General features: G+C 38.9%; 4 protein-coding genes across 7 annotated transcripts; 2 read left to right on the forward strand and 2 right to left on the reverse strand.

The window, feature by feature from the left end:
• The first annotated feature begins 138 nt into the window (after nucleotides 1–138).
• On the forward strand, nucleotides 139–2,884 carry LOC108832557 (protein NRT1/ PTR FAMILY 2.9-like). Its single transcript, XM_018608799.2, has 4 exons — nucleotides 139–366; nucleotides 945–1,162; nucleotides 1,335–1,885; nucleotides 1,965–2,884. Exons 1-4 carry the CDS (start codon nucleotides 270–272, stop codon nucleotides 2,842–2,844), a joined length of 1,746 nt encoding a protein of 581 aa, XP_018464301.2. The 5' UTR covers nucleotides 139–269; the 3' UTR covers nucleotides 2,845–2,884.
• Nucleotides 2,804–5,365, reverse strand: LOC108839580 (calcium-dependent protein kinase 10). The gene is made up of 7 exons (XM_018612661.2): nucleotides 4,483–5,365; nucleotides 4,251–4,394; nucleotides 4,021–4,173; nucleotides 3,834–3,949; nucleotides 3,594–3,761; nucleotides 3,263–3,493; nucleotides 2,804–3,172 (listed from the first exon to the last, which is right to left on the reverse strand). The coding sequence occupies exons 1-7, from the start codon at nucleotides 5,141–5,143 to the stop codon at nucleotides 2,999–3,001; spliced, it is 1,647 nt and encodes a 548-aa protein (XP_018468163.1). The 5' UTR covers nucleotides 5,144–5,365; the 3' UTR covers nucleotides 2,804–2,998.
• A 3,585-nt stretch (nucleotides 5,366–8,950) lies between these two features.
• LOC108808808 (pentatricopeptide repeat-containing protein At1g18900) lies at nucleotides 8,951–12,219 on the forward strand. Of its 2 annotated transcripts, XM_057009173.1 has the most exons (3): nucleotides 8,951–9,133; nucleotides 9,466–10,302; nucleotides 10,342–12,219. In XM_057009173.1, the coding sequence occupies exons 2-3, from the start codon at nucleotides 9,470–9,472 to the stop codon at nucleotides 12,041–12,043; spliced, it is 2,535 nt and encodes an 844-aa protein (XP_056865153.1). In that variant the 5' UTR covers nucleotides 8,951–9,133; nucleotides 9,466–9,469; the 3' UTR covers nucleotides 12,044–12,219. The 2 variants fall into 2 exon arrangements, with proteins under 2 accessions (XP_056865153.1, XP_018436413.1); XM_018580911.2 differs by having other exon boundaries at nucleotides 9,466–12,219.
• On the reverse strand, nucleotides 12,196–17,724 carry LOC108808794 (zinc finger protein BRUTUS-like At1g18910). Of its 3 annotated transcripts, XM_018580901.2 has the most exons (13): nucleotides 17,196–17,724; nucleotides 16,574–16,792; nucleotides 16,294–16,488; nucleotides 15,883–16,205; nucleotides 15,552–15,774; nucleotides 14,746–15,466; nucleotides 13,866–14,667; nucleotides 13,476–13,697; nucleotides 13,256–13,390; nucleotides 12,934–13,168; nucleotides 12,788–12,847; nucleotides 12,524–12,595; nucleotides 12,196–12,429 (listed from the first exon to the last, which is right to left on the reverse strand). In XM_018580901.2, the coding sequence occupies exons 1-13, from the start codon at nucleotides 17,496–17,498 to the stop codon at nucleotides 12,328–12,330; spliced, it is 3,612 nt and encodes a 1,203-aa protein (XP_018436403.1). In that variant the 5' UTR covers nucleotides 17,499–17,724; the 3' UTR covers nucleotides 12,196–12,327. The 3 variants fall into 3 exon arrangements, with proteins under 3 accessions (XP_018436403.1, XP_018436397.1, XP_056865147.1); XM_018580895.2 differs by having other exon boundaries at nucleotides 13,866–15,466; XM_057009167.1 differs by having other exon boundaries at nucleotides 13,866–15,466; nucleotides 17,252–17,389.
• Between the last annotated feature and the right edge of the window lie 216 nt (nucleotides 17,725–17,940).

Below are 17,940 nucleotides of genomic sequence, written 5' to 3' on the forward strand. Positions count from 1 at the left end.
AACAGAAAAATGGAATATGTGTTTGTTGACAAATAATTAGGGGGGGGGGATACCAATTCCTGTCCTCTCCTTTTGATAGTGGAGTCTTTTTTTAAGTCAAACCAATATCTAAACAAACACTTTGGTTTGGACCGTTTGGTATAATGTCCAATTAACTTTTTGGTTCTTTTAGTGAAGTCCTTCACCCCTCTCATTTATATATACCTACAAACACACAAATACACATTACACACATTTACTGAGAGCAGAGGAGAACAGAGCAGAGAGCAATGGAGGTTGAGAAGACAGAGAAGAAGATTACAGGGGAAGAGGATGATGAGTCTAAGATCATTTACAGAGGATGGAAAGTCATGCCCTTCATCATTGGTACTATTCCGTACTAACTACTAACTAATCCATATTATTTCTTAAACTGTTTTGTTTTGCTTAACAAAGTATACTGCAATCTTACAACTAATATTGATGAAAATATTATATGTTATTGTTTACATGAATATATCAATTAGTTGAGGAGTTTATATTATCTTTACAAAAATGAAGTTTGCGTTGGTAACCAATTTGTTTTCCTGTTTTTCTTTGTCTACCACGTTTCAGCATCTTTTCTTTGATTTTAAATCTTATTTCATTTATTTATTTTGTCAGAAAAATATATTTTTCAAAAAATCAGCTATATATGCAGTTTATATGGTTACTAAACTATATTAATGAGACTATACTTTGTTAAAACTTAATATGTATGTATAAAGTTATCAAAATTTGTAATTTTGAATGAGTCCATAAGTTAGTATCGCTATCAAATAATACTCCATAAACTCGTTTCTTTTATTTTGAACATAGTGAAATTGTTTCTTAACTGTAACATTTTGATCTTGCAACGAACAAGAAACTGAAGATAGAAGAAGAATAAAACAGAGAATTAATGCTATGTTTCTTTAACTTGTTAGGAAACGAGACATTTGAGAAGCTTGGAATAGTTGGGAGCTCATCAAATCTGGTTATATACTTAACGACGGTTTTCAACATGAAAAGCATCACGGCGGCCACAGTCGTCAACATCTATTCTGGTACAAGCAACTTCGGCACCATTGTCGCAGCTTTCCTCTGTGACTCTTACTTCGGCCGCTACAAAACCCTATCTATGGCCATGATCGCTTGCTTCCTCGTAAAAACCAAAACCTAACCCCCAAAGTTTATAAAACTTTACATGATTTTATCAAAAAAAAAAAAAGTTTATAAAACTCAATGATCTATTTTTTATTTTTATTTTTTAAACTCAGTGATCTTGTCGTTTATGTCTGAAACTATGTATCTTTTTGTTTTGTCTGATTCAAAAGGGTTCAGTGGCAATGGACCTAACAGCAGTGATCACTCAGCTGCATCCATCTAAATGCGCTAAGGAAATAGGTAGCTTGTGCAAGGGGCCATCCATCGGACAGATAATGTTTCTCGCCGGAGCAATGGTTTTGCTGGTGGTCGGAGCCGGTGGGATAAGGCCTTGCAACCTCCCTTTTGGTGCTGATCAGTTCGATCCCAAGACTAAAGAAGGGAAACGAGGGATTGAGAGTTTCTTTAATTGGTATTTCTTCACCTTCACGTTTGCTCAGATGGTGTCGTTAACGCTCATCGTCTACGTTCAGTCGAACGTGAGCTGGAGCATTGGTTTAGCCATCCCAGCTATCTTAATGTTTCTTGGTTGCATCATCTTCTTCGCTGGTTCTAAGCTCTATGTCAAGGTTAAACCTAGCGGCAGTCCTATTCACAGCATAACACGAGTCATCGTAGTTGCGATCAAGAAAAGACGGTTAAATAATCTCGTTGGTTCGATGTACAACCACATTGCCAAGGACTTCAAGAACTCGAAACTGATCCATACGGAGCAGTTTAGGTTATAAGAAAGTCTCATTTTCATATTAGTTTCTTGCGTAACAAGTCAGAAAACGTTTTAGGGTTTTTTTTCTTTGCAGGTTTCTTGACAAAGCGGCAATCCAAACACCAGACGATAAGCTGAACATAGATGGCTCACCGTCAGATCCATGGAAGCTCTGCAGTATGCAGCAAGTGGAGGAAGTGAAATGCGTGATCCGGGTGCTTCCGGTTTGGCTCTCAGCCGCCTTGTTCTACGTAGCTTATATACAACAAACAACCTACACAATCTTCCAGTCACTTCAATCCGATAGACACCTCGGTTCAAAAAGTTTCCAGATCCCGCCGGCAACTTACACCGTCTTCTTAATGCTTGGAATGTCAATATTCATACCCATCTACGACCGCGTCCTCGTACCTTTCCTTAGAAAGTATACAGGTAGAGACAGCGGTATCACTCAGCTGCAAAGAGTTGGAGCAGGGATGTTCCTATGCATCACAAGCATGATGGTGTCAGCCACCGTAGAACAACGCAGAAGAACGGTAGCTCTCACAAGACCGACACTAGGTTTTGCGCCGAGGAAAGGCGCAATCTCTTCCATGTCCGGTACGTGGCTGATTCCTCAGCTAGTGCTGATGGGTGTTGGGGACGCCCTGGCTGGAGTTGGTCAGATGGAGTTTTACTACAAACAGTTTCCAGAGAACATGAGGAGTTTCGCTGGTTCTTTGTATTATTGTGGGATTGGGTTGGCTAGTTACCTCAGTAGCTTCTTGCTATCAGCTGTGCATGAGATTACAGAGGGGTCTTTGGGTGGGAATTGGCTTCCTGAAGATCTAAACAAGGGGAGACTTGAGTATTTCTACTACTTTGTTGCTGGTCTGATGACTATAAACTTTGCATATTTCTTATTAGTCTCACATTGGTACCGTTACAAAGATGTTGTGGCCAAGGACAATGACATAGATAAGGTTTCAGTGTAATAAAAGATCTGTACTGTTTTACCTCTTTTGGGTTTAGGAATTTGATTTGGCTTTGAAATAATAAAAGATACAACTTTTTGAACAAAACATTACATACAAATACAACCCAAAATGTTCATGTAAGGACCATAGCTTCTGGAGATAACGAATAAAATCAAACAGGAACAGATTGTCCAGTGAGAGCGTCATGGAGATGCAATGACCCATCTTTCATCAAGTTAATGCTTAAGCTTTTGAATCTCTCTCTTGAGTATTGCCTTGACGCCTTTCTCCAATCTGTTCCTGCTTTCATCATCGTCACAAACTCATCATAGTTTATACGCCCATCCTGCAAACACACAAACAACCTCAGAAACTGATATATATGTTACTCTTCATACGCTTAAACGTTAGGCCTTGTAGAGATTTTTGAAATAACCTTGTCAGCATCAACTTCACGCATGATGTCGTTCAGAACACTGACATCTGGTTCACCTAACTCGTCAGTTAAAGCTTCCCGTAGCTCATCAAGTTCGATGTATGTGCTTCCATCTTTGTCAAAGAACATAAAAGCTAGCTTGAAAAGCTCATCGTTCTCTATCTTCTGCAAGTGAATGATCACAGCTACAAACTCTCCGTAACCAAGAAACCCACTCCCATCAACATCGGCCTGCGTATCAGAGCCATACGGGTTTTACCCATGTTTTTAACCAGAGAAGAAGGCTGTTTCGGTCGTTTATAAGAGGAAAGGGGTAATGCGGAAAAGTTACCACATCCATCAACAGTTTGATCTCTGGTTCACCAAGTTGTGAGCCAACCTTTTGAAGTCCAGCTTTGAGTTCCGGGTAAGTTATTCTACCATCATTGTCTTCATCCATCAGTGAGAACATGTCCTTGATCACTTCTACCTCTTGAACAGACAAGTGCTCCGCAATTACCTTGAAGCATCAGAGGGATCATCATGATGAGTTATATAATTCAGGTTTTAAGTGAAAAGGCAAAACACTTACACGAAGAACCTTCTTCTTGAATCTATTCATCATAGAGAACTGCTTCAATCTCGATCTGACTATATCTCCTAAAGGAACATTCGGAGCTTTCTTCGCGTTCTGTATCCAAGGGTGAGCTAAGAGGTGATAAAAAAACGTCAGTGATGGTATTTATTTAGAATCAGTTACAAGGACACAAGAACTTCACCTAACACTTGCTGAGCAGTCAAACGCTTAGTCGGATCAGAATCCAACATCTGCCTCGCAAGACTCTTAGCACTCTCCGAAACCTGAGGCCAAGGATCCCTCTTAAAATCAATAACTCCCCGCAAAATCGCAAGAGCAACACCTTGTTCCGTCTCTGCCAACATAATCCCACAAACTCAGGTAACGACAAAAGCACACAACTTTTGTTATAGCAAGAAAATAAAAGCTAACCAGCCCAAAAGGGAGGAACACCACAGAGCAAGATGTAAATAATAACACCAGCACTCCAAACATCAACCTCAGGTCCATAATCTCTCTTCAACACCTCAGGAGCCATGTAATAAGGACTCCCTACAATCTCCGTAAACTTATCTCCTAACAATAAATTAAAAAAAAAGTAACAAACTTTTAACACAAGATAAAAAAAACATTAATTACTTTTTTCAATCTTTTAAATTATTACCAGGTTTGAAGAACACAGACAAGCCAAAATCAATCGCCTTCAAAGCAGAGTTCTCCTTCTTATTAGCCAACAAGAAGTTCTCAGGCTTCAAGTCTCTATGAACAACACCATTCGAGTGACACATCATCACCACCTCGGCGATGGTCCTCGCGAGCCCCGCGGCGGCTCGCTCCGTGTAATGCCCCCTCGCGACGATCCGGTCGAAAAGCTCCCCTCCCTCGCAGAGCTCCATCACCAGGTGAACGTTCTCGCCGTCCTCGTAAGTCTCCCTGAGCTTGACGACGTTGGGGTGGTCGGGGAGAGCGGACATGATCGCGACCTCGCGGCGGACGTCCTCGACGTCGACGGCGGTCCGGAGCTTCCGCTTGGAGATGGACTTGCAGGCAAGGGCTTCGCGGGTTTCTCGGTCGGTGCAGAGGTGGGTGATACCGAACTCGCCGCGGCCTAGCTCCCGGCCTAGGGTGTACTTGTCGGTGATCTTCGTGCGGTGGCTCGTGGGGATCACGAAGTCCTTCAGAGTAGCTCTTGTACGCGCGGGGGATCTGAAGGTGTCGCCGGCGGCGGCGGCGTAGGGGTTTGGTTTGCGGTCTCGGTTTGGTGTTTTGGGTTTGGAGGTTTCAGAGTTGTTACGAGGCTTGACGCAGACGTTACAGTTACCCATGGCTGAGTTAAAAGACTCAGCAGCTGAGAGAAAGAAGAAGAAGAAGAAGAAAAGCTTATGAGTTAGCTCATATCGGGAGTTGGAGATGGGTGTGGTGGAGATATTTTCTTCCGACGAGTTTGGTGTTGGGGAGAGAAAACGCGGGTTCGGTGAAGAAAAGTCAGCGTTTTTCGAAAATTTTCGGTTCTGTGGAATAGGAAAGGAAATTAAATAAAGGAAGTTGATTTTTTTCCTTATAGATTGCTTTTTATAATGCAATTTAATACTCTAACGTGTACCTCTTGAATTTCCTGAATTTTTTTGACATATGTTTTTTTTCTAACCATTGAACCACCTTCTAATAAATTATTTTTTTTATATTTCTTCTAGATGTGATTTTGGTCCAAGCCTATGACTCATAGAAAGAAACTGTTTTTTTTTTTTCTTGACCCCAAAAGAAAGAAAAAGCTGATTTTTTTTCTTTCTTAAACTCTTTATATTACCGGGTTTTCAATGGTAAAAGAATCACGAAAAACATCATTAAGGTGTTTTCACTTGAATGTAAAGAGCTTAACCAATTTAATGGTTATAAGTTTGTAATCCGTCACAGTGCCGTCCCAAAATTTGGGGTGGCCTAAAGCACAAAAAAATTATGTGGCCTCTTATATAAATACCAACAATAAAATAGTAACAACCAACCTATACAAAAATATATAAATTCATCGAATGTTGAAAGTTAAAACTATTTTGGTCATATGGAGGATCAAAATCAAATTACAGTATGTCTAACTCAAATCAACCTAATAAACCATTTGACCTAACTAACACTCATAGACATGTGGCCTTAATTTTCTGTTTGTGTCGTGTGGCCTAAAACAGATGCTTTAGTTGCCTTATAGCAGGGACGGGTCTGATCCGTCATATGTTTCTAGTTCTAGATATAACCTGTGAATGTGAATATATGACTGTCAAACGACTCAAACCTATCAATTTACAAATGGTAAACGACAACTAAAGCGTTTTGCCTTCCTAGATTCTAGATAGGAAGAAATTGCCGACAAAAAAAGAACAAATTAAGTGTGAAGAAGACCGTCAATTACAAGATTAAGAAAGTCTTATAACCCAAACAAAAAATTTGACCGAATTTTTCAATAACTGAAGTCAACATAATTAAAAATCAATGAAAACATTATTTATGTCTGGTTCAGAAACCACAAGTCTTCCTTTCCCGACTTCTCTACAAGTCAGTTTCATACTCGCTCTCGTTCTTGTTGGATGTACAATACGGCGTCCACTATACTCAAATGCTTTTGTTTTAAGGTACACTAGATTTTGACCCGCGTTTTCAAAGCGCGAGTTTATGTTTGGTGAAAATTTTATATAATCACATTTATATAATCCGTCTTGTATATGTATTTATATAATCTGTCTCATATATGTATTTTATATCTAGATTTATGTTCGGTAAAACTATATTATATATGTATTTTTAGGTTTTTAATTTTGAATTAGATATTTTAAATATAAATCAATATAACAGTTTTATAGTTTTGATCGGTGTTTTGAAATTCGACTTAGACCTGCGGTTGAACGGACTACCGGTTGATCAAATATAAATTCAGTTCGGGTTTGAAAAAAAAACAAAATTTAAAAATCCAATAAAAACTACTAAAATCGAAATCCGGTTACCGGTTGAACCAATAAACAATTTTTATTTTTTATAAATAATTTTTGTTAGATAGTTGGGATTATATTTAGGAAAAAGCGGTTTAAAACCAAACCATTAAATAGTTTGAGAAAAAACGATGCAGTTTCAAACATGTCCGGTTGGAAAAATATTAAAATGATGCAGTATAAAACACGGAATAATCACATACCAAAATTGAATTAGGAAACCGGTGGTTAATGACAAACCAAAAACAATTAAAAAAGAAACCAATGCAGAATGTCCAAAATGTCATTAATGAATACAAAAAAAAACCTCTTTAATAGGGGTAAACAGAGTAAAAATCCAAATGTGCTTGTAATTTAATAGTATAGATGTGATGTGGGTGGATTAAGTACGTAGACGTTGTTTAGTCAAAAAAAAAGTACGTAGACGTTGAAGTGATTTTGTATCAAAGCTATATATGGTATCATAAGAAGTATTTTATACGTTTATTTTTGTCAAATGATTCGGTCATATTAATATGTGGTAGGTCAGAAAGCAGCGGTTTTCAATTTATTGCCCGGCAAGACCTTTCACACTCCTATTTATGAACCTACTGAAAAAAACTTGAACTGAAACTATTATTCATGCATTGCTCTCAGAACTTTATCGTCAGCAACATAAATTAAAGCTGGCAGAAAGTGAAAATACAATTAGAAAACGTGACAATATTTGGAAAAGAATATGATGGCCATGAATTATCGTAGGCAACTAATTTAAAGCTGACATAGAGTGAAAGCTAAACTATAATCAAAGATGTGACAAAAATTTGGAAAAGTTGAGATCTATTTGTCGAAGAGAATGATTATGTTTGGAAAAAATTGGGATGATGGGTTCAACTCCCAATTTTATCCATAACCACCAAGTAGTGCCTTCATCAATTGTGTTTCAGGGGATAGACAGGGAAGTGAAAAATATCATCTCATCCAGGAGACACAACAAGCTTTTCAAGGATCTCATGATCCTTTGGATTAGATAAGAGCAGCTGTGTTTGTTCTTGTAGTTTTTCTAATGATTCATCTTGTTTTTATTTTCTTTTTGCCAAGATGAGATCAAATTTTAGATCTTTACTTATGTAAACTCTTTTCATCATTTATGATATTTACAAGTTAGCAAAAAAAAAAATGATGGGTTCAACTCAAATGTCGTGGCTGCATGTTGTTACGCCAACTTTTTGCATACAACTTATTGTCAGCCCCAAAAGTATGTTTCTGTAGGACGTTTCTAGTCTGTACTTAAAAAAAAAAAGCCCAAGATACAATCCTTAATAGTATTTGTCAGAACCTTTGCATCTGTGGGTTTTCTTTATTACTGTTAAATAAACGGGTCTTCTCAGTTTGTAAATACAACGAGATAAATGGGCCAATTGAGATTTAAGAGCCCACCTTTTGTTTTTTAATTAATCATAATGAACGGAGAGAAAGGCCTTGAAGATTTAAGCAAACTGCAATACAATCATTCTTGATTGCTTATAGAATTTTTTTTTTTTTTTGGTAAACTAAATTGCTTGCTTATAGAGTTACAGGCAAACTATTCACATTTGTTATCTTATTTGTCTCCGTTAAAAGTTCCCATTGCACAACCTCCACCCAAATATATCTCTCAAATACCAGAAGAAAGAACAATCACTTTGAATACTAAAGTAACATGACAAGTCACGGGCAAGACATGAAAGCAAACACCACGTGTACAACGAAGACTTGCCAAACTTGAGGAAGGCAAAGCTTCTACGTTGCAAAGAAGAAATGGCCAAAGGTGGAAAAGGTAAAAGAAGAAATTGCGAAAAGGGGCTTAACTTGTGCTCCTCCTTTTATAGCCAAAGGCCAAAGCCATAGATTCTTTCAAAAATACCCAAAAACAAACTTTATTTTGAAAATTAGCACCAGAAAAAATGCTACTCAAGAAATCAAAGAGGGATAAAAGAAAAATAAGAATTTCATCATTTTACTGGTTAACTGTGAGAGAGCCAATTTCTGAAAGTGTAGGTAAAAGACAAATCCTATTTTAAAAAAAAAATAGAGCAAAAACTAAAAGGAATAAGACTATAGTGTAATATTTAGAAACAAACGAAAGATTAGGGGTTTCTGTGAAAACTATAAAAACAGAGAGCAAAAGAAAAAAAAAGTTGTGACCTTGATGAATTCACAGCCTCCATTTCCGTGTGAGCCAACATGCCCTTGAAGAGTAGAAGAAGGCAAGAAGACGATCTTTTCGCCTCCATTGTTTTCAGTTCCGTCTGAAGAGTCTCTCACAGGGAAACCAAAACCATAACTTTAGCTACTGAGCTCCTCCGTCTCTATCAGGTGACTAGTGATCTCTTCTCCTTAATCACTGGACGATGTTCTCTGGGTTGTGTTTTAATCTTCACTTTCTTTCAATCACACGATTTGTTTCGTGTTTTTTTTTTTGTCTTTGTTGTCTCAAACTTTTGGGAGTGATGTGGAAAAAGTATTTAGACTTTTTATTTTGAATTTGACTTATTTCGAAGTGTGCTTATGATTCACTTGTGAGTATATATACAATAAAGTTTAAGACTTTGACTTGTTGAGACGAAGCTAAGTTGTTGTAGTAATGTAACAGAGAGTTTGGTTTGGTTTATATATATGAATCTTTTGAGTATTCATATTTACTGCAGAGAAATGATGCGTCCACAGCAAATCAGCAAACTTTCAAGTTCAGCAAGATCCTTTTTTCTTAGTGGATCTAGATCAAGTGCAGCTGATGGGAGTTCTTCTTCTTACGATGACCCTTGTGTCTCAAGACGCCAGCAGCAACTTAGGAACGAAGCTGCACAGGCTGGGAAACTACCGTCCAGTATTAATGTCCGTAAGCCTCTTGTGGTGGAAAGCATATTACCAGGAGAGGCAGCAGATAACAAACCGGTTGTTCTAAAGAAGGTTGATGGTTCTGGTCGGCCATCTCTGTTACCACAGGATGTTTGCTCTTCTTCTCCTGCTTTGCCTAGTAAATCAAACTCGGTTACTTATGCATCAACAGAAGCTTCTTCTTCTTCAGTACCTATTGGGGATCAGATTTTCAGAGCCGGTGTTGCAGCGGTTAGTATTTTGTCTGATTTAGCCAACTTTAAGCTTCCTTCATCTGATGGAGGGAGTGAAGTGTTTGGACTAGGGAAGAGCTGTATGGTGGATCCAGCTCGGCCTATCACAAGCGTCAAGTCTTCTAATGTGAAGGTTATAAGAAGAGAGGAGTTAGCCAAAGCTTACCCTAGACCAGCTGCAAAGGAGTCTTCAGTTGGTAAGACAAGAAATCACAGTAGCAACTTCCGAGGAGGGGCTGCTAAGGAATCAGGATTTGTTAGAGGATTCAAACAAGTCTCAGTGCAGAAACGGTATCATCACGCATCTGGCAAGAGGACAAGCATGTTGCAAAGACACAACAACATTGATTCAAACAGGTTTGTGCCAAACGAAATGATGAAAGTAGCTTCAGGGTCTGCTCTGACATCATCAAGGCAGTATTGTAATACGGGACAAGCTCTGACATCATCAAGGCAGTATTGTAATGTCAAAGAGGTGGAAAACGTTTCCAGCATTTTGAAAACATTCAGGTGGGGCCCTGCTGCTGAAGAGGCCCTTGAGAATCTCCGGCTAACGATGGGTCCATACCAAGCAAACCAAGTTCTCAAGAAGATGAATGACTATGGAAACGCTCTTGGTTTCTTCTACTGGCTTAAAAGGCAACCTAAGTTTAAGCATGATGAGCACACTTACACCACTATGGTTGGCAACCTCGGCCGTGCTAAACAGTTTTGCGCGATAAACACGCTTCTAGATGAGATGGTTAGAGATGGATGTCGGCCAAATACGGTCACGTATAACAGACTTATCCACAGCTATGGCCGTGCTAATTATCTTAATGAAGCTATGGATGTGTTCAATCAAATGCAAGCGGCTGGATGCAGACCTGACCGTGTAACGTACTGTACTCTTATTGACATTCATGCCAAGGCTGGGTTTCTCGATATTGCCATGGATATGCACCAGAGAATGGAAGCAGCAGGTATTTCAACTGACACTTTCACTTACAGTGTCATCATAAACTGTCTTGGGAAAGCTGGACATTTACCCGCTGCGCACAAGCTCTTTTGTGAGATGGTTGATCAGGGCTGTACACCTAACTTGGTGACCTACAACATCATGATAGACTTGCATGCCAAAGCGAGAAACTACCAGAGCGCGTTGAGGCTTTACCGTGACATGCAAAACGCTGGGTTTAAGCCTGACAAAGTGACGTATAGCATTGTGATGGAGGTGCTTGGACACTGTGGGTATCTAGAGGAAGCAGAGGCTGTTTTCACTGAGATGCAGCAGCATAATTGGATTCCTGACGAGCCGGTTTATGGTCTTTTGGTTGATTTGTGGGGGAAAGCTGGTAATGTGGAAAAGGCGTGGTACTGGTACCAAGCAATGCTTCATGCTGGTTTGCTACCTAATGTTCCTACTTGCAATTCTCTTCTTAGTACCTTCCTTAGGGTTAACAAGATAGCGGAAGCGTATGAGTTGTTACAGAACATGCTTGCCCTTGGTCTACGCCCTTCTTTGCAGACATACACGTTACTCTTGAGTTGTTGCACAGATGGTCGGTCAAAACTTGATATGGGTTACTGTGGTCAGCTAATGGCAAGCACGGGTCATCCAGCACACATGTTTCTCCTCAAGATGCCATCTGCAGGCCCTGATGGGCAAAACGTGCGTGATCATGTGAACAACTTCTTGGATCTGATGCACAGCGAAGACAGAGAGAGCAAGCGAGGACTGGTGGACGCGGTGGTTGACTTTCTACACAAGTCAGGGCAGAAAGAAGAGGCGGGGTCTGTTTGGGAAGTTGCAGCACAGAAGAACGTTTTCCCTGATGCGTTAAGGGAGAAAAGCAGCAGCTACTGGCTTATCAATCTCCATGTAATGTCAGAAGGAACTGCAGTAACCGCTTTGTCTAGGACGCTTGGTTGGTTCCGTAAGCAGATGCTAGTCTCCGGAACCTGTCCTTCTCGGATTGATATAGTAACTGGCTGGGGAAGACGTAGCAGAGTGACCGGTACATCAATGGTGAGACAAGCAGTTGAAGAGCTGCTCAACATGTTTGGTTCACCGTTTTTCACGGAGAGTGGAAACTCAGGTTGTTTCGTTGGGTGTGGTGAGCCTCTGAACAGGTGGTTGCTGCAGTCTTATGTTGAGAGGATGCATTTGATGTGAGTGTTGTTTGTTTCTCATTTTTAGGGTTTTATCTTTCTCTTTTGTCCGATTGCATTTTATTTATTGTTTAGCTTTGTAAGTCATAAGTTAAGGTTAGGGATAATACTTATCTCTCTCCAGTCATTTGTATCTTCCTCTTGCAATAATATATCTGAGTTTAAATGTGTTTTAACGAACTGTATGCTGAGTATTATTTTTCATACAAAATCAAATGCTTTCAAAAAAAGAAAGAAACAAAAAATGTCTTAAGACTTGCTCATGTACAAGAAGTGAAACTGGAAGCACTAGAGAAGTCTGGTGTTGTAGGAGGCACAAGAAGAGCACTTGTGATGAAGCCAGTGGTAAGGGGCGTTTCCCTTTCTACCACAGTCATTACATAGTATTACCTGCAACCAAACCATCTTGTGTTTAGCTTAAAAACCTAGACAACTAATGGATGGATGATACTTTGCATAAGATCCAGAGAGAACAGAGAGGAACCTGAGTTTGGTTTAAGTATTCATCTGGCATCTTTTGTTCTGCGAGCAGTGCATCTAACATTCTAAAGTACACCTGCGTGTGACGAGAGGAACTAAAATTAACAATGGTGACACTTCTCATGATGAATTGTTGGTAACCAAATTGTATGTTTTAATCTCTCTCTCTCTCTCTTTTTCTTTTTTTTAGTAGCATTAGATAATCTCTTCTGGGACTGATCTTTATGTATTTGTTCAAGGATAGAACCAGACTTTTGGTGTAACTAACCTGCATATCGCCTAGTGACTTGCTGCAGATAGGGCATGTGTAATGTGAACATGTGTACTCCTACAACCAAAAAAAAAACAGACACCCATAGGTAAAAGTGTTTAGCATATGTTTGGTGTCAAACGTATTCTGAGATATTTAAGTACCTGAAAGCATGTTGAATGCATCACATGACCACATGGAAGAGCCTTCACAGGAGAATTCGAGGTAAAAATGTACTCATGACAAATCGGGCAATTATCTTCTAAGCACTTCTCTATGCATACATGTTCTACTAAAGTCCGTGACATACAAGCGTTGCATTTCATGCAGTGGAAGTAATCAATCCCCAATCCTTTCCCTACTCGGCATAGATTGCAGTAGGGACAATGATATATTTCCCTATAAGTAAGTCAAAACACACAACAAAAACAAACATTTCGTCAGAAAATGCAATGAATAGATGCTGAAGCAGAAATAATTTTTTACCTATCATCCTCAAATAGTTTGCATATTTTGCAGTAATATTTTCCCATTGATGAATTGCATGAAACATTTGAGCAGGTAGCACCTAATGGTTGGATTGTCATGCATTTCATACACATCATCTTTGTAATCTGCTTCCTGTAATAAGCATTAAAAAAATATCAGAGGTTGTGTGTGAGGTGAAACAAGATGGAAATAGAAACAAACAAACATGTGCCACTACCTATCAATTAAGTGATCAACCTCTTCATCATGGCACCGTATGCATGTGAAGAGGTGGTTGCAACAAGGAGCAAGAAGCTTGCAACTCCTCTTGTAATGTTTGCAACCAAGGATATTCTTGTGAGGATCTCGATAAGATTGATGTTGACCAGGAACTGCTTCTCTATTGTTTGCCAGAGTGGATGGTTCAAGATTATGTATCCTCTGTGTGGCTATCCAGCGGCTGAAAAAATATACAACCTAGTGTGTAAGTCCCAACAAAGAACAACATCATATTTAGAATATCATGAAGGTGATTCTTGGACACCTAGCCGTTCCTAAGTGTTTCTAAACACAGATATGTAAAAGACTAAACAGAGGACTTGACTAATTATAATATGGTAGCACTTACCTCATTAAAAAATTCTGCATGATGTATGATTTTTTCTGAGGATCCAAATCAGAGTCAAGAGATATCCTTCTAAGTGTAGCCTCCACACTCTCCTGACTCATTGATAAGAGGTACTCATATCTAATGTCTTGGCCATATTGGTTTTGTTTGTGAGCCATTTTAAAAGCTTGAGCAGAGCTTCCCATCTGGCAGTTACTGACAGTTTGCTCGGTGTGCCTTCTTTCTTCAGCTCCTCCTGTACATACCTTCTTACCTTCTGAGATTTCTTTATGATTTTTCTCTTTTTCTTCTGCCTTGTTGTTATTAAGAGCATCCTTTCCAAGTAGCTTATTCATGGTACCCTTTGAATCTTTCTTTAAAACTTCAAGAGGTTTGCTGCCTTCAAAGAGATATTTCCAGACAATATCTAGTGGATCTGAATCCTCAGATGATTCCTTGTTTGCTTCTCCTGTTTCTTCTTCTCCTACAGCTTGACTAGTATACCATTCTGTTAACCATTCACCAAACATGGTTTTTCTTGTGGCTTGACGCCATAAGGACATCACAGCACGCTGTTCACCAGGGATCAAAGATTCCATTAGCCATGGAATCATATCCTGCAATATTTCTCCACTCATTCTTCCAAGCATACACGCTATGATTTTTTCCTGTTCTTCTGTAGTGAAGCAGTCCCTGAACAAGTACCAGAGCTCGGTTTCTTCGCGGTGGAGATGCTCAGACAATAGCTTATGAATGGATTTGCATACATCTTGGAGGCTCATACACAGCTTCACATACTTCGCATTCATGTAGTGGTCCAGTGCTGCCATCTCATTCAAAAGGAATGATACTTTATCTAGGTGTTCAACTTCAAGTTGGTGATCAATACTGTATGACTTACTAATGTTTTGTAGTTTGCCCTTTGCCTCCAGAGCTGGAAATGCAATCTCATCCTCTGCATCTGAATGTATCTGATACAAGAACTTTATAAGATGAAACCGTTGATGAAACTCTCCAAGGAAGCTACAGTCTGATGCTAGCCGAGCTGAACCACATACAAGGTAGTCTAGATCTTTCTGCATTGCCTTGTGGAAGAAGAAAAGCAGATCGATTGGTTTCAAGTCCATAAGTAACTGATCATCGCCAGTTTTCTTGTCACCAAGAAGACCAGGAAGCTGTTGAAGAGGCTTGAGCTTTACTGGGATAAGTATTTGTTGATTCATTGCACTAGAGTAGGGTGTCTCCTTCATGTAACCAGTGGGTAGATCAATAGATACAAGAAAACAAGGACCAGAACCAGAAGCTACTTCAGTGTGTTCCTCTTCAACATGACGTCTCGGTTTGAACATAAAGGAGAGCTCATCCCAGAAACTTTCAAGTGATGTTTTGCCAGAATAACTGAAGCGAAACCACTGCAACAAGAGATGGGCAAAAGGTTTATTGGGAAAGGAATCTTCCCAGCTTAAGAACTGAATAATTGATTCAGATTGATCTTCTGATAACTGAGAAGAAAACCACATTATAACACACTTGAGCAACCCAAGAGGCAGGACATGAAGGCTCCTGTATAGGAGCTGCTTCTGCATTTCAATGTTGCAGTTCACGCTGATGATGGGGAATACCTAGAAAACAATGAGTAAATTGGAATCTGAATACTGAAAATAAAGCAAAAAGACTAAAAGTTGATAAGAATATGAAAATGTTTACCTCTGTTTCCTCTACAGTAAACTGCTTTGTTACTATCAATATGAGAGAATCAAGTTTCTCCTGAAGGGTAATGACAAAACGGTCACTCCTTGTTCTAGTTTCAAGGTCTAGAGACCTCTTGAAGTTTTCCATATGGCCATCAAGGGTAAATTGTTTGGAAGCAGAAGAGTGTTGATCAACAATTTCTTCAAACACTGGGTAAAAGAACTTCTTAAATGCATTGCTGCAATAAAGTATGTCACCAGGCCAGTTTCTCATATAAAAAAGAGGATAAGAAACAAAGCAAGTCCAAGAAGCTACGCATATCATTATCAAAAAAAGTTATTATTACCCATAAAAGATAAGGATATCAGCAAGGAAGTTTAGCCGAGCCACCAGCACATTAAGGTCCAGTGAAAGGCTTGGAGAATTCAACTGGCGTAATCCTGTTTGAATGTCTAATAGATCTATTTTAATAGCATTATGCCAAAGCTTAATACCATTAGTCAGAGTGTGTCCTGTATTTGGAATAGAAAATGATAATTTACTCCACTGCCAGAAATGTTGAAACAACCCACTTGGCAAATCTGCTTGATGAGATGAGTTGTTCATGATCTTTGTAAGAGTCCCAAAAGAAGAAGGTTGAGTAGCATCAACCAACCAAGAGTTTACAACCTTCAGAAATAAACTTAAATGTTGTTACATTTTGCCAAAAAATAAAATGAAGAGAAGCTAAAGTCACATCTCAATATATAAATATTACCGGTTGCAGAGATACTTCCTTTGGGACAACTTCTCTCACGCAATTCTCAACTTCAGATTTCTCCTTGAGAGTGAGTAAAGATATCATCCATGGGAAAAGTTCTTCAAGTATCATCACTGGAACACTACAGATAAATTGCCACACTAATGATGCTTGTTCTTCAAAGGAGAAGTTCTCAATTAACAAAGGAAACACCTGCATACTTAAGATAAAGATTAGTTTCTTCTGAATCATATTGAGAAAGACAGTTTGACTTGTGTGACAAGCAAAACCTATATACCTGACGCTCTTCTTTAAGCATATGTTGACATATGGATGACTGAATGGTACCTATACATAATACAACTTCACGAAGAACATCTGCCGTGTTCTCTCTTTCCTCTTCAAGAACATGTAGCCAATTATATATTGAAGCGAAAAGATCATCTGTGGATTCATGTTCAAGCGAATAATTAAAAACAATGTTCTTCACACGTGTGTCCAGGGCCGAAAATATAACCTGCCATGACAATAATAAACAAAAAAAAAAAAAAAAAACATTAACATAAGTGATTGTGATAAGAAATGAAATCGGAACAATTCAAGATGGATTCAAAAGAATACAGAGAGCAAAGTAAGACCATTATAGTGAATTATATTACAGCGGAGTATGTTGTAAAACTCAAGTTTACGTGTACTCGTTGACTTTTTTTAATAACTTTGAGATGTTTTGATCTTTGTTTGTCCTAATAGTGTCTTTGGCACCTAAGATGACATACTTTTGCTAAATTCTAAGAATAGTGTAACGTTTTGATATTTCTACTGAACATTTATGTATTTAAAAAAAAAATCGATATTTCCTTATTGAGAGTTTCATCATCTATAAACAGCTTAAACATATGGAGAGATTCTAATTTTCTAACCTCATCTTCAGCTGCAGAATGGTACATATAAACAAGCTTCAGGAAATCAAACTTACGGCGGAGCTCCACCGCTAGATGAGAACCGTCTCGGACCTCATTACCGACCAGACGTTGGAGCTCCGCCAGCTGTGCACGGAAAGCCTTGTGGAAATAAACAAATAAGAGAACCGGAGAATCCGACAACCGAGCATTCATCACAACCACCGAAGGGGAGGAAGAAGAAGAAGGTGACGCCATATCCAGCGGTTTTTTCTCCCATAGGTTCTTGTCCGGCGGAAGTGGAAGAGGATCTCCAACTCCCATTCACCACCATAAACAAGAGAGGAGGAAAGGAGTAAAAGAAAGAAGAGGAAAGAAACGCGTTGACAAAAGGAGCAGATTATTTAAAGGCTCGAGCATCCTCCTCCTCCTCCTCCTCGTCACGCTCTTCTCTGCTATAGATTGAAGATTTGTTAATTAATATATTTGGAGGATTTTAAGAGTTCTATTATATTGGAAGCAATTGATTGGAAGTGATGCAGACGTTAAGCAAAATTGAACAACCAAGAAGGCTTTTATCATACACACTTGTGGCGGGATTGTTACTTGGTCCCGTGTGAGTCATGTGACCCCACCATTTTTAACTTATTTAACTGTCGTTTACTAACAATTTTCTTGAACTGTATGATTTTATCTATATTAATAATCATGTTCTATCTGTAATGTTTTTTTTTTGTAACTGTTTTATCTGTAATGTTAATCACAT

Source organism: Raphanus sativus, chromosome 1 (genome assembly GCF_000801105.2).
Source record: "Raphanus sativus cultivar WK10039 chromosome 1, ASM80110v3, whole genome shotgun sequence".
Lineage (NCBI taxonomy): Eukaryota > Viridiplantae > Streptophyta > Magnoliopsida > Brassicales > Brassicaceae > Raphanus > Raphanus sativus.